Genomic DNA, 14,786 nt, shown 5'->3' with positions numbered 1-14,786 from the left:
CAGATTTTCGTAAATGCAGGCAGATATGTGGTGACTCAATTCATTGTTCTGGTCCTGCCCACAGTTGACCATATTTTTAAAATGTGACTTAACTCTCACCCTGGACCCCTAGCCTGTTTTGTATACAGCCTGAGAACTTTAGACTAATCATAAACATTTGTGAAATATTTGCTTTCCCCATTGTTCTGGCTGATTTTTTTAAACTGAAGTCAGTCTTGTCTTGTCCTGCTGGATTAGATCTTAAATGAGTAAAAATAAAACACAGTTTGAGAAACTCAGATAACAAGTTTGAAAGGACTTCATCACCCTTCTTAAGGGATCATAATCTTAGTGACATTATGAAAGTAGGTGCCACATAGTGAGAGACTGACAGCAGGACACATCGGACATGTCTCTCATTATTTGGCATTTGATATATACTGTGTGTGTATATATGCATACTCTGTGCTTTTTGTCAAGTCCAGTTCTGTATTTAAATGTGAAACAATTTAATTCCAGTCAGCACCAGGATATGGTATGGTACATGTGTTCATATAGTATAGTATATATGGAAGCCATCAAAGCTGCACAGTTAAATTGTATTTTTGTGTTATTTAATGCAAGTCACAATACTGTTAGTGATGTCTTGTTAAGTGCATTTCTGAGTATTTGGCCACACCCAGAGGACTTGGTGTTTTGTGAATTGCAGGCACTCTGACACAGAATGAGATGATATTCAAACGGCTCCATCTGGGAACTGTGTCATATGGGACAGACACAATGGATGAGATTCAGAGTCATATTGTACAGTTGTATGCACAGGTAACACTTTTCTATCAGCTTATATATGACCCTGATGAGAGAAAGATGTCACACATGGTATATTTCTTGACTATAATTTGTAAGGGGGAAGTATTCAGTTGTTTTGATTCCGCATAGATGTTGCATGGTATTAGAATGTCCTCAGTGCAGCTTCATGATAGAATGAAATGAGGCAGTCCCTGTTTTTTTTCCACAATACAGACAAATACGAGAAACTGTTGTAGATTATTGCAGATCCCTTTGGTTGGGACTAATAATGAAATGTGGGATAAGATATTTGATATATAATAGTATACACACAGTCAGGTAAATAATTATTGGCACCCTTATTAAAATAGGAAACAGGATATATATAATAAACAACACAGATAATTCAAACTTAAAACTGTTAAAACTTTCACTTTTTATTAACTTGTGCTTTTATTTCAATACATTTATTCTCATGTTTCATTGTTTTTTTTATTAAGTAATCTCTTCTCAGCTTCCTGCTGAGATTCATACAACAGATTCCCTGGATGCCTTCAAGAGAAAGCTGCTTTATCTCTAATCTACCTTCCTCTCTGTCTATCCTATCTATCCCTGCTTTCAATTAAAAAAACATTCTACACTAGTTTAGCAATTAACTTAGTATGTTACTGACCTCTTGTAGTACCTCTCAATAACTACTCTTAGCATTGTGATACACCTATTTGGAAATTGCTGTGGGTAAGAGCATCTGCTAAACAACGTAATGTAATGTAATCTCTTTTTTTTTAAGGTTAAATTGGCAATACAATTTTAGCTAATTAAGTTTATCTCATTCTACAGGAGCTATATTGTGTCATTCCTGTTTTACTAGTATATTAAAATGAGGTCAAACACATACAAAATCCCTTTGTCGTCCATCACCATGGGAAAAAAACAAAGAACAGTCAGTTCAAAAGAGAGAATTGACCTTCACAGGTCTGGTAATGGCTACCTAAAATACATAAACAGTTAAACCAGTGGTGTAGTCTATGTGATACGCATAGCTTTGTGACAGAATTTTCACATGAGCTAATTGTTTTCGCAAACACTGGATTGGGAGACAGCAATCTGTGCAAACATCGCCACACATGAAAGAAAAAAAAACCTTCTATATCACCCATTCAGACAGCCCCCCGAGCACCTTTGAGAAGCTAGAGTGCGTACACATGTGACCGCTGCAGCTGTGTGATTTCAGGATTTTAAAATAAAATTTGGATATTGAAATAAAGTTAAATGAAATAAAACAAAACGAAATGAACCGAAAACAAGTAACACTCTTGGAATTTATAAAAACACATCATCAAAAGCCAGAAGTTGAAGTTTCTGACCCTGGCAGACTGGCAACTGACATTGCAGAAAAGGGGCCTGATAACGTTACAACTGCTAAGTGAAAATTTCATACAGATTAACATCTGATTAACTAATACATATTACTCTAACAGCAGGGGATGTGCAATATGTGTATTTAATTATATTTGCTGCCGTGTCTAGTGTGTGCCTGAAGTTAGCTAGTGAGCAATGGTTTTAATAGTTTTAACCAAGAAATCTATCTGTCTAGCTAACTAAATTGGCTAGCTAGCCAACAAGTAGCTAAGTTAGCACAGTAGCAGTATCTCCCTCCTCTTCCCCCGTGTTCACCCAACCTTCCTCTTTCAGGCTACTAAACATCACCATAAGAAAACGTAGATAGATAAATAATCAGATGACGGTGCTCAGAGATGAAAAGCTTTGGCATGCCTGGTTAATATCAGTCTTGCACGTGATATTGACACGGGTGGATGAAGTTGGGAACTTTTTTTTAGTGAAAGTATAACTACTCAGGAATACACCATATGCTGGTAAATGCAAAAGTAGGATACTTAATTTCAAGGTGTAGTTACGTTAAAGTAGCTACTAAGTATGATTGTTACCCACTGTGTTTGACATAGCTATGATTTTTTTATTGTTAGGGGGCATTCAATGCACAAGCCTTTGAGCTGTGAATGTTAGTGGTCAGGCGGTTAAATGCGGACTTTAAAGGTGCACTCCGTGATTCTAATCCAATACACTTTTTGGCAAATACAGTGAATTTCTCCTCACGGTCCTCTAGCTGTCCGTTCTGTAAGCCTATGTGAGCTCAAAAAAACTATACCCTAAGCTATACCCAGTCATTTGGAATGGCCTCGATTGTGTGTGAATGCATGTACAGTATGCATTGGTGATTATGGTGGTGGTTATGGGGTTGTTGAGTGTTGCGCTGGGGTGTGCGTGTGTGTGGAGGGAGGGGGTGGGGGGAATCATCACAGTATACCCACTACTGCACACTAGATTATACCACTGAGTTAAACATACCACTTAGTCCTGTTCGGGCAATAATCAGAAACTTTAAAACATGTGGAATGGTTGCAGACTTTCCAGAAGGAGGAGGCAAGTGCTTGTTGTCCCCACAGATGGTAAGGAAGATGGTGAGGGAGGTGCAGAGCTTGTTTGCATCTTTGGGTGACACCTCCAAACCAACAAGCTCTTTGGAAGGGTTGTACAAAGAAAGCCCTTTCTGAGCACAAGAAACAAAACCAGGTGTTTGGAGTTTGCCAAATGTCATTTGAATTATGACTGGAAGAGAGTGCTATGGTCAGATGAGACCAAAATGGAACTTTTTGGCCATACACACCATCGGCGTCTTTGGCAACAAAAGAGGAATGCATACAAGGAGAAGCACCCCATACCTACTGTCAAATATGGGCGTGGATCGTTGATGTTTTAGGGATGTTTTTCTGGCAGTTATCCAGGGGTTCTAGTTAAAATCAATGGCATAATGAATTCCACCAAGTACCAGGAAATTTTGGCAGAAAATCTGGTTGTCTCTGCTAGGAGGCTGAGACTTGGTCGTAAATTTGTTATTTGAAACATGTAAGACTTTGGTTGATTCCATTGAATCATTTTTTGTTCACAGCATTTTTTGTGCATGTTTTTCAAGAGTGCCAATAATTCTGGACCTGACTGGGCATTTTTCTTTGCCACTGTTCCTAGCTGTAGGAATTTCAGGCCCAAATGAACTTCTCTGTGTTACTTCCTTTTATACCTCACACAAAGAAGAAACCTGTTATGGCTCTGTATACTTTCAGACGTTTCCACTGAATGTTACTTGCACATCTTGAAAAAATAATTAACACAAAAAGTAAAATATGGCTGCAGTTGTAGTAGTCATTATCATTCAATAATGTTATATGGCTTCCATTGTTGAATTATTGCACCTAGCCTTCTGAGTCTGCCTGATTGAGGCACGTCTTGTGTTGCATCCTGTTTCATCTTAGACCTTAGATTCTACTGTCTTTTTACAACATTTGCAGTAAGACATTGCCTTGGCCAGTTATAGCTTTGCCATTTTGTCTGCTCAGGTCAGCAGTAGCACCAGCTCCACATCAATGCAAAAGTCCCAGTCCTCTGCACCCAAGGTGCGGAAGAGCGTTAGCACTCGTGTCCATGAGGCAGTGAAAGCCATCGCCCTATGCCACAATGTCACCCCCGTGTATGAGTCCCATGGCAGGGCCAGTGGTGAAACTGAGTACACTGAGGCTGACCAGGACTTTACTGATGACAACCGCATCTATCAGGCCTCCAGTCCAGATGAGGTAAGCCAAATATTCAATGAAATTTTTCTGTGGGTGGAAATATTGTTTCCTGAAATATTAAGATTGAAACTTTCCTCTGTTTTGTTTCTTATCTTGGGTCATCCTTCTCCTAGGACATTCTTTCATACTCAATCTGGTAAAAATTGAGTTATACAGAACAATAAATCTAACATAAAGAATGTAGTATTTCTTTAACACCTGCTGTACTTGAAGTCCAGAGCTGGAAACAGACAAATGGAATTTGAAGAAAAAGTAGTGCATGCATCAAATATTCTGATCATCGTAACTCATGAACTGGTCATCATAGAGACGTGAAACCAATTATTGCATGTTCAACTCCTTCTACAGATTCTACAGACATATGACATAAGCTTTGTGTGTCGTCATAGATTTTTTGCAAAATAGGGTATTTTAGCATAAAGGGCTTCTCAAAATCCATTGGACCAATCTGCATGAAACTTCATATGTGTCATACATGGCCTTTCCACAAGTCATTTGTTTGTTTCAGATTTCTAGCTGCAGCAACATGGCCGCCATGAGCCAAGCATTCAGACCGCATCAAAAAGTATTATCATGCGTTATTCAAATGATGTGCACCATCAGCTGCTGTCTGTCTGCTTATGCCACTGTCCCCAGGCCGAGTTTGTATTTAATGCCAAAGTATATTAAAACACACTCATTTGTTAGTAGTAAAGAAAGTTTTAAAACGTTTAAAGTCTACATCATGAAAAGTTGTTTATGTTTATAAGAGAGCATAATGCTTTCACATCAGTGAAATTTCATGGTGAACTGTATCCCAGTTCATTTGAAAAGTACTTGAGACCACCTTGCTGAAGTAGACTTAAGTTTATTGTTCTGGTGTGCAGCAAGTGCAAGAAAACGCATTCACCCCAGTGGAAACTTGGGTTTGAAAATTTGTATTTTAATCATGTTACAAACCATGTAATAGCCAAGTGTTGATCAGTTTCACCTGTGCATGTGAATGTGTGAGTTTCTGTGCTGGCATTCAAGAAGATGGTTAACTTGTTAATTGGCTATATCTCAAGTCCCAGTCATCGTAATTAAGCCAGGCAGTAGAAGTATGAATGGAGAATGAACAGGGACTGGAAAAGACAGGATTTCAGAGTGTTTTGTGCCTATATATTGAAACATTAATGTTATTTTTCCATATTTCCATATTTGTCTTGATATGTGAAGTACATGTTGTTGTGGGTATGTACACTCCAGTGAGGTTATTGCATTTAAAGTCCCACAAACATTAAGAGGAAAGCTGCTTTTTGCATGGCCAGATATGAGTTTTCCCTCACTAAAGATGTCTTTAAAAGCTTTCTAGTCAGAGTTGTATAGGTGAAGCAGCATTTCTTGCTCTTATATATTATACTGTGAAGTTTTACCCTAAGTTATTGTTAAAAACAACACTAACCTGAAATATAACATTTTGGAAGTATGGGCTGGAGGACCTGCAGCCCTTGACCAGTTACAGTTTGTCGCTTTATCTTCTGTAGTAATAATGCGTTGCCATTATTAAATAGTAACACTACTGATTTTTTCAGTATACATGAAGTGACAAATAAATAAGCTACTGAATACAGCATGCTTAATACCGGCTCCACTGGTAAAATATCATTTTTCATAGCCTTTACATTTGCATAACTTTAAAAGGGTTGCCACATGTATTTACAACATGAAATTCTTGTTAAAAATGAGAAACTATGTATCACATTATTTTGTGAAAACTGAAGTTAAGTAATCGTGATTAGAAGTAATTTCAGAATCAGCAGCATGCCCTTTTTCCCATGCCCCTCTGTGCAGTACGCCAGTAGTGCCCATGTAATGTCACTTGCTCTATGATACTAGCCTGCATTGGAGCAACTACATGCAGTCAAGACTATAGACTGAAGAATCTGCTCTAAAAATATGCAGTGAGTGTTCACTGGTCTTTTGGTCCACGTTTAAATATTGTTTTATTCCATTACTATATGGCATCCCATATAGTATTTCTTTAAAGACTCTAGATTGCTCAGAACACTTAATCAGGGCTTTGTGTATGCCTTTCCAAAAGTGCTGTGGGTTTGAAATATATGCAGTAATCAATAGTGTGTGTATTTTTGCATTTCTCATTTTGGATTGGGGCAACTGTGTAGCATAGCGGTAAGGAGAATAACTTGTAACCAAAAGGTTACTGGTTTGATTTCCCCCTGGGGCACTGTTGCTATACCCTTAGACAAGGTACTTAATCCACAGTTGCCTCAGTAAATATCCAACTGTATAAATGGGTAACGTAAAAATTTGTAACCTATGTAAGTTACTTTGGATAAGAGCATCTGCTATATGCCAATAATGAAATGTAATGGATTTGCTTCAATTTATTAGATATTGGCATTGATCCCCAGTCTGAGGGACTCTTTCTTAATTTCACCCAAGTATTTTTCTTTACCTGGAATGTACCATGACAAGTTATTACCTTTAACCTTGATCTTTTCATGGAATGTGTTCATCACAAACCAGCATGAATCCAGAGCATGAGTTTTCTAGAATGTCCAATTCTAATCATCTATACACTGTTGTTTTATATGAGCTGCACTCTTATTTTATATGAGTTGATGAGAATATTGTAACATAAAAAAATAGGATAAGCACTCACCTAAGACAACTGAACCCAGTGCTGCTGTAATATCTCCTGGGTAACATTGTACCATTACGCTACAAGAAAACAATTAGGCGGGTAGATGTCAGTACATCTTTGAGGTTATCAAGTGGGCACCTGCTTTCATCAGTGTTTCATTGAGTTACATCCACTACACCTCAGGAAGACTCAGCAGTTGGTTCTGGCGTCCCAGAACCACCCCCCTCTATACCGGCTCTCACCATCTATGCTAACCACCTACCCTAATCAACAGCTAACCATTAAATGAAAAATGAATAATTACCTAAGCAGCTCACGGCATAGCATCCTTACACTTATCCTAATAACTACTCTGCTAATAAAGCTCGCCAATTCCACACCAGCAAACAAACAAACATGTTTCTAATGAGAACAGAAAGAACAGCACACACTGCGTGTTATACTCCTTTCTGACCCCAGCTAACACTATTCCTTTTTACACCTACTTCCTTGCTCTGCAGCCTCTGCAATCTCCTTCACTGCCTGCCATAACCCCTGCCCCCTAATTCCCATCTCTCTAAACAGCTCTGTAGTTAATCGCTCTACAAAACCTATTCAACCTATCTCTATCAGACGCATGCTTGCTCTCCATCCTGGTTGCTCTATCTCTGTTGTTAACTCCACGTATCTAAGCTTCTTCCTCTTGTAAAACTTGTCCAATGCATCTTCCCACTGCACAATCAGCTCTATAGAATGTGTGACACGCTGACTAACTGACCATAACACTATATCTGGCCTCAAACGAGTGCTAACTGTTGCCGGTGGAACTACACCCTTTCCTCCCAAGTCTACCTGCATCTCCCCATCACTAGCTCCCCTTAGCTGGCCTACCTCATGCCTGTCCGAAGCCTTTCCTCCTCTACTTTTCTCCCCCTCACAAACAAAATGAATGGCTAAGCTCTCAGTCCTAGTACCTATTGAATTCACCTATTTTTTTCTCCTCCTCTCAGTTGCTGCTGCTGTACACTTCAACACCTCTTTATGCCTCCAAGTATACTGCCGCTGCGAGAGATTAACCTTACATCCTGACAAAATATGTCTCAAAGTTCCTACCTCTGAACACAGGGGACACGCTGGGTCCACATCTACCCACTGTTTGACGTAGCCCCATAAAGGAACATTATACGATTTGCCTCCATACACCACAGGTCCCTCCAACTAATTCTCCTCTTTTCTACATTCTCCCAGTTCATCCACTGTCCTTGCTTTGCCTGAGCCACCACCCTAGAACGCCTCACTGCTTCCACCTGATGCCCTATATGCTCTACAGCTGATCTCTTCCACTCTGCAGGACCTGACTTATTCCACAGTGGTTCCCCTGTGCTAAGGCCCAGACCCCCTCTCCCTTGCTGCACCATACCCATAATATCTAAATGCCTCAGAGCTGCCTGTGCCTCCTGTACTGCCTGTGTCGAGTTCCTTTTCCTCCCTGTTGCTACATTTGGCTCCAGATTGCTAACTAAAGTATCCTTATTTCCACTAGCCTAGGAACCGGTAACTGAAGAATACCTCTTCCATATAATGTCACATTTCTCTCTACTACCTAGGAACACCTAACCACTTCCTAATATATGCACTAACCACTCTCTGAAGCTTTTCTACCTTAGAAATTCCTTAGAAGTTCATACACAGCTCACACATCACTCTAGGGAGTAAGCAAAACTGCATACACAACTTCAACTTGCCTGGAAGCCCTGACTTCTCTATCCTTTCTAACCCATCAGTAACATCTGTTGTAAATTTATGCACCTGCTTGCTGTCATTTAACTCCCCGTTATACCACCTACCTAAGCTTTTAACTGGCTTCTCCATCACAGATGGGATTTCTTCCTCATCTACATTAAACCTTGTCTTTACCACCTTTCCTCTGGTCAAAGAAATGCTCTGTGATTTACGCGGCTTAATCTTCAATTTAGCCCTCTTACGGCTGTCATTCAGTTTCCCCAGTAACCTTCTTGTACACGCTTCTGTCATGGTCACCAGAGGGAGGGAGAATTTTAGAAACTAATAGTCAAAGATTGTATGATCCTGAGATTTGTAAATCACAGGTTCCTGTATTAGTTGGGTGAGGGTGAGTACAATACTTTAAGATGTACTTTCAAATTTTTGCATTTGTTTAAGCAGTCATTATTGAAATCCTTTAGAATAGTCATATTCATATTTGCCATCAGATGAGCCAGTAGTGGCAGTGCAGCTCATAGAACCAGCTGGAGAATTAGGAGGATGGATGATACCATCACATTCTTTGCACCTGTAAAAGAAATCTTAGTAAATCAGCATTCAGAATAGATTGGGATTTTTCCATATGCAAGATTGTTAATTTCATGTGTAGCCTCACAATTTAATATATTTAATCTGCTGTGGATTTTCTGAAGATAAAGGGAGGGCAATTCATCAGTACCATAATGTGTCAATGAACCCCCACACCAGCCATAATATGGGGGAAAATTAGTGTCACATCATGTTGACACCATAAACTTACCTGTACCCTAACTTACCTACATGTGGATTGAGGTGATGTCTAACTGAGGGTTTAGACTAGTGTGAACATGACACAAAACATGACCTCAAACATGACATCAAAGGAAAAGGGCACGTCTACACAGTTTAGTCACCTCTGGAGATAGTGGCTTTGGGGTGACTTGCATCTGGGTCCATCATGGAAGGCGTGCTATGAGGCAACGTTTGATTCTTCTCCCAGCTCCTTTCAGGAGAGGGTGGTTTTTCTATTACAAAGTTCAAGGCTCCACAAAAGTATAATTAGACCAAACAAAAAAATAAGAATTGCAGTATCCCACCAAAGTAAAAGTAAGTTTTAAGCTGAACAAGCTGACTGGAGGGATACCCTGCTTAACAGCAGAGACAAACAAAGCAGGAGCTTGGCTCCATATCACCAAATCAGTTATCAAATGGTATTTATTAATGGCCAGACTTATATACAATACCCAAAATACTAGTCCACAATAGTGACTCTGAAGTCAGTCTTAACCTGAGACATTTTTCATTGTTCTGCAGGTGTGCATCTAATTTTTGACATCTTGCCCCTCCGCAGGTAGCCCTGGTCCGCTGGACAGAGAGTGTGGGCCTCACCCTGGTGAGCAGGGACCTCACATCCATGCAGCTGAAGACCCCTACTGGACAAATCCTCACCTTCTACATCCTACAGATCTTTCCTTTCACCTCAGAGAGCAAAAGAATGGGGATCATTGTTAGGGTAAACCATACCTATCAAGAAATTCACCAACAGTGACTTTTTGTGCATTTTACATCAGAAAACACATTTCAGAAAAGAAAGCAGAATGTGAAAAAGAATTACATCACATAAATGTATTCTAACCAAAACTACCCAAAGCAACTTTATTGCGTAGTTTAGTCAGTTGTATGTCCTCATACAAGTTGAAGTTATTTCATTTCTGTAGATATAACATTTCAACATTAAATGTATCTCCCACTGTTTCAGGAAGAGGCCACAGGTGACATTACATTTTACATCAAGGGGGCCGATGTTGCAATGGCGAGTATTGTGCAATATAATGACTGGCTGGAAGAAGAGGTAAGGAATGTTTGAGCTTTGTCTCTTTAGGAAAGGGGAGCATTTCATTAAGGACATGTACACTACACTGAATATCTGCTGTTTTATCGTACATCACATTATATGCATTTGTAGCTATTAAGTAGTTTGAATGTGTCCATTATTTATATTTTTTATAAGACTGTTAAAATGTTTTGGTGGTTCAGCAGGTGATTCAGATGTGTATTGGCAGTATAACAATGTCAGTCATTTTAATGATGGACTGGAAAAGGCAGGATATCAGTAATGTTTTCCAGATTGCTGCATGCAATGTTATAAGCATATGGACCTGTAAATAATATGCTGTAATATCCAACAGTAACCACTTGAGGACATGCCAAGAAATTGATAGCATGGTTCAGTTGGTTTTGTGTAAAGAAGAAAAAAGTCTTTTGGCAATCAGCTGTCCTTTGGTGCACAGCCCTAGTTAAAATCTCAGGGTATGTTTTTCAGATTTTTCAAATTTTTCAGATATTTTGCTGATAATGTAATTCTTTTAAACCAATGATTCAGTGTACCTTGTACTTCAGAAACAAATTGTTATTTCATTGTTTTCTTTATTCTTCTATTTTGTTGTGTTTCAGCAGTACAGTCTGAGAAAACTCCACTAGACCAGTGATATAGCATATAGAGTACAATATATAGAAAAATATGTGAGAAATGTTGATTCATTGGCTCCTAAGTAGTTCAGTGGTTAACATGCTCACACTGAGTTCATACTAAGTTGTACAGCCCGGGTTTGTTCCTAGCTGTGTCTTCAGCCAATGATGGCTTGAAGCCCTTAGTTCCAGTTCTCTTGCCCACTGGGGCACTGCTGTTGTACCCTTGGGCAAGGTACTTAACTCAGAATTACATCAGTAAATATCCAACTGAATAAATGGGTAACATGTAAAAATTGTAACCTATGTAAATCACTCTGGAGAATAGCGTCTGTTAGGGGTGTAATGATTCATCGTAGCACGATACATTGCCGTGCAAAAATGTGACGGTACGTACTTGGACGGTTTTGGTCGTCAGCTCTAATTATATTTTTGTATTATTATCATCACTAACATTCATTTAATTTCAAATGTTTAGACATACAAATACATACAAACACCAAATATAACAAACACTACATTACAATTCATCAGCATTAGTAAACAAATACATAAAATGAAAGTAGTCACCTGTCTCATTATTTGGGTTACCATATGTCATGCTTCCGGCATTCCAATTGAGGCTTCATGTTTTACATGTTTCAGTCATAGACAGAAAGAAGAGGTTTCAATAGCAGACTAGCAGCGCTAGCGTGAAACGTAATGAGTGTGGCTGGAGCTAAGATTGAAATCGAGGATGCGCCATCCTCCTTTAAACCAGAAGTGTGGCAACATTTTGGCTTTCCGATCATTTAACAGGAGAATGCCGACAAATTAACTGTTAAAACGAAGACGGTATGCAAACACTGTAGAAAAACTGTCAGCTACGCTGTATGATGCAGCATCTACAATGCCACCACAACGACAAACTCCAGTCAGGGGATGTGAAAAAAAAGTGCTTAAAGGCCAAACTTCTCTTGAAAAAAGTTTTGCATCCCTGTTGCCTTATACATGTGCAAGAGCACAAGATATTACCAGATACATAGGAGTGTTTATCACTGTCGCTATGAGACCGTTCTCGGTAGTCGACAATGAAGGATTTTGCTTAAGACACTAGAGCCCAAATATAACATCCCGTCACACCCGCACTTTAGTCAGTCTGCAATACCAGCCTTGTACAATGAAGCAAAAACCAAAGTGGCAGAAATTCTGAAAAGTGCAGAGAGTGTGGTGATGATGACAAATGGGTGGACATCCAGGGCTGTTCAGAGCAGTGTTGCCAACTACTTTCAATTGAAAGTAGCTAAGCCTGCTCAACAAGTCGCTAAATGTCGCTAGATGACGTCATGCGCTAATTAACATATTTGTGACTTCATCACGTCGTATTTGCATTCTGCCTAGTGTCAGATGGTGTCAGCCCTTTACATCTGGTTGCTTCTCTCCTACTCTCTGTGCTCACATATATCGTGTTTCAATACAGCCAATTTCCCAATAAAGCTGTTCTCATTTACATATTTTTCTGTTTCTGTTGTCAGACAACGGGACAAGTATGAAATAGTGACTGAAACGCGGCCCATTAAGACTACATGCTAACCAGCAGTCACTTCCAAGCCATTTCCAAGCTTCTGCTCTGAACTGCTAAAAATCTGATTTTATAACCGCAATGTCATCTGACAAAATCACCATACGCGTAATTTAAAGACAACAGCTGTGCTGTGATTTTGGCTGTATTTACATGTAAAATGATCACTCGGAGAGAAAGTTAAAGGCGACAGAATATCTTATTTTTCCTCTCACACAACGCATGACATCTGTGTGATAGTGAGTGATAAGACAGTGATAACGGTCAAAACGATCAAATTAAACTATTTATATTAAAACAAAGGAGGAGCAAACAATACAGATTTGCACATGCGCAGCTTATTCACGTCTATGTCAGCTGCCGTGCGGACTGAATGTGCTGCTCCGCCTCTCCGCCACTCACTGAACAGACGTAGAGAGAGGTGTGCCACTCTCTTGTGGGGCAGTACTGTTATCAATAGTGAGTGGGTACTGAAAAGTTTTGTGCTCCAGACTCATCTGCTTTTTGAGACACACACAGGAACAAGTTGAAGCTGAAGTTTTAAAATTGGCTGTTTTGGAGTGGGAACTTGAAAGACCAAATTGCAGCATTGCTGTCATGGAACATGGAGGTGGCAGCGAGAGAAGCCGGGCTATCACCGCATATCAAGTGTTTTGCACACACACTGAGTCTAGCTACCCAGACGGGATTAAAGATACCCCGCGTCAGTCATTTGCTCGGGCGAGTGAGACGGGTTGTGGCCTTCTTTCACCGAAGTGCCACAGCAACAACTGTGCTCACTACAAAGCAAAAGATGCTTGAGATTGTACAACATAAGCTAATTATGGACGTTGTCACACGCTGGAACAGCTGTATGGAAAGGCTGAAATGCTATCTCAAGCAACAAGCAGCTGTAACTGCTGCCCTGGTAAGCACAGAGGTTCAGTTCTTTTCAATTTTATTTGTATAGCGCTTTTTACAACACGAGTTGTCACAAAGCAGCTTTACATTGATCCCAGGCCTGAGACCCCCTGAGAGCAAGCCTAAGGCAACAGTGGCAAGGAAAAACTCCCTAATTAACAGGAAGAAACCCTGAGCAGAACCCGGCTCAGAGGGGGAGCCCATCTGCTTCTGGCCAGCACTGGGCAGATAGAATTAGAGAGAAAACTTAAAGATGTACAATGTACTTTAAGACATTTGAGTTTGATAGACAGTAGTAATTAACAGCAGAGTACTTATAAAATGTATCCTAGAATGTCCGGTTCTTGGCACGCAGTTGGCTTGATAGGCAGGGCAGCAAGGTAACAGGACTGGAAATTGGGATGTCATGCTTGGGCTACAGCTCCAGGCAGGACTCCGGAGCAGGGATAGGAAACAGGTAGAAAACAGTGATTAGTGGATGTTAATTGCAGGAATGGAAACATAAAGGCAAAGGGGGGAACAGTGTGGGGAAGAGTGATGCATGTGTGTAATAAGGAAAAATCCTGGCAGGTAAGGACTATGACAGCATACCTAGGGGACGAGAGGCAAGGGGCCAGCATGATCATGAGGGTGACCCTAAGGCAGTCAACCCCAGACCACAGCCGGATTAGCTGAACACAGAGTACCCAGGCCATGATGTGGTGACAGCAATGACCACTTAGTCCACCAGAGACTCTACGATCAATGTCAGCACTGTGCTGTGTCCCTCAACTAAAGGATTTGATATAAAGATAAGTTTTTAGCCTAGACTTAAAGGCGGAGAGAGAGTCTGCTCCCCGAACTTGGGTGGGTAAATTGTTCCACAAAAGAGGGGCTCGGTACGAAAAGGCTCTACTGCCTATAGTACTTTTACCCACTCTTGGAACAATGAGAAGTCCCACGCTTTGGGAACTTAGAGTTCATTTTGGAGAATATGGGCGAAGAAGGTCCTTAAGGTAGGGAGGGGCAAGCCCATTTAAATGTAAGGAGAAGTATTTTGAAATCAATGCGGTATTTGATAGATAGCCAGTGG

General features: G+C 40.1%; 1 protein-coding gene across 4 annotated transcripts in view; it reads left to right on the top strand.

Annotated features, from left to right (window-relative positions):
- Nucleotides 1–14,786, top strand: part of atp9b (ATPase phospholipid transporting 9B) — a 105,525-nt gene that overhangs the window by 48,442 nt on the left and 42,297 nt on the right. For all 4 annotated transcript variants that reach the window (XM_036516354.1, XM_036516353.1, XM_036516355.1 and 1 more), the window contains 4 exons: nt 689–801; nt 4,185–4,418; nt 10,136–10,297; nt 10,544–10,636. In XM_036516354.1, coding sequence (XP_036372247.1) covers nt 689–801; nt 4,185–4,418; nt 10,136–10,297; nt 10,544–10,636 — 602 coding nt within the window. The remainder of the gene's footprint in view (nt 1–688; nt 802–4,184; nt 4,419–10,135; nt 10,298–10,543; nt 10,637–14,786) is intronic.

Source organism: Megalops cyprinoides, chromosome 21, assembly GCF_013368585.1.
Source record: "Megalops cyprinoides isolate fMegCyp1 chromosome 21, fMegCyp1.pri, whole genome shotgun sequence".
Taxonomy (NCBI): Eukaryota; Metazoa; Chordata; class Actinopteri; order Elopiformes; family Megalopidae; genus Megalops; species Megalops cyprinoides.
Note: the sequence above shows the minus strand (reverse complement) of the source record. Positions and strands in the feature narration are given on the sequence as shown.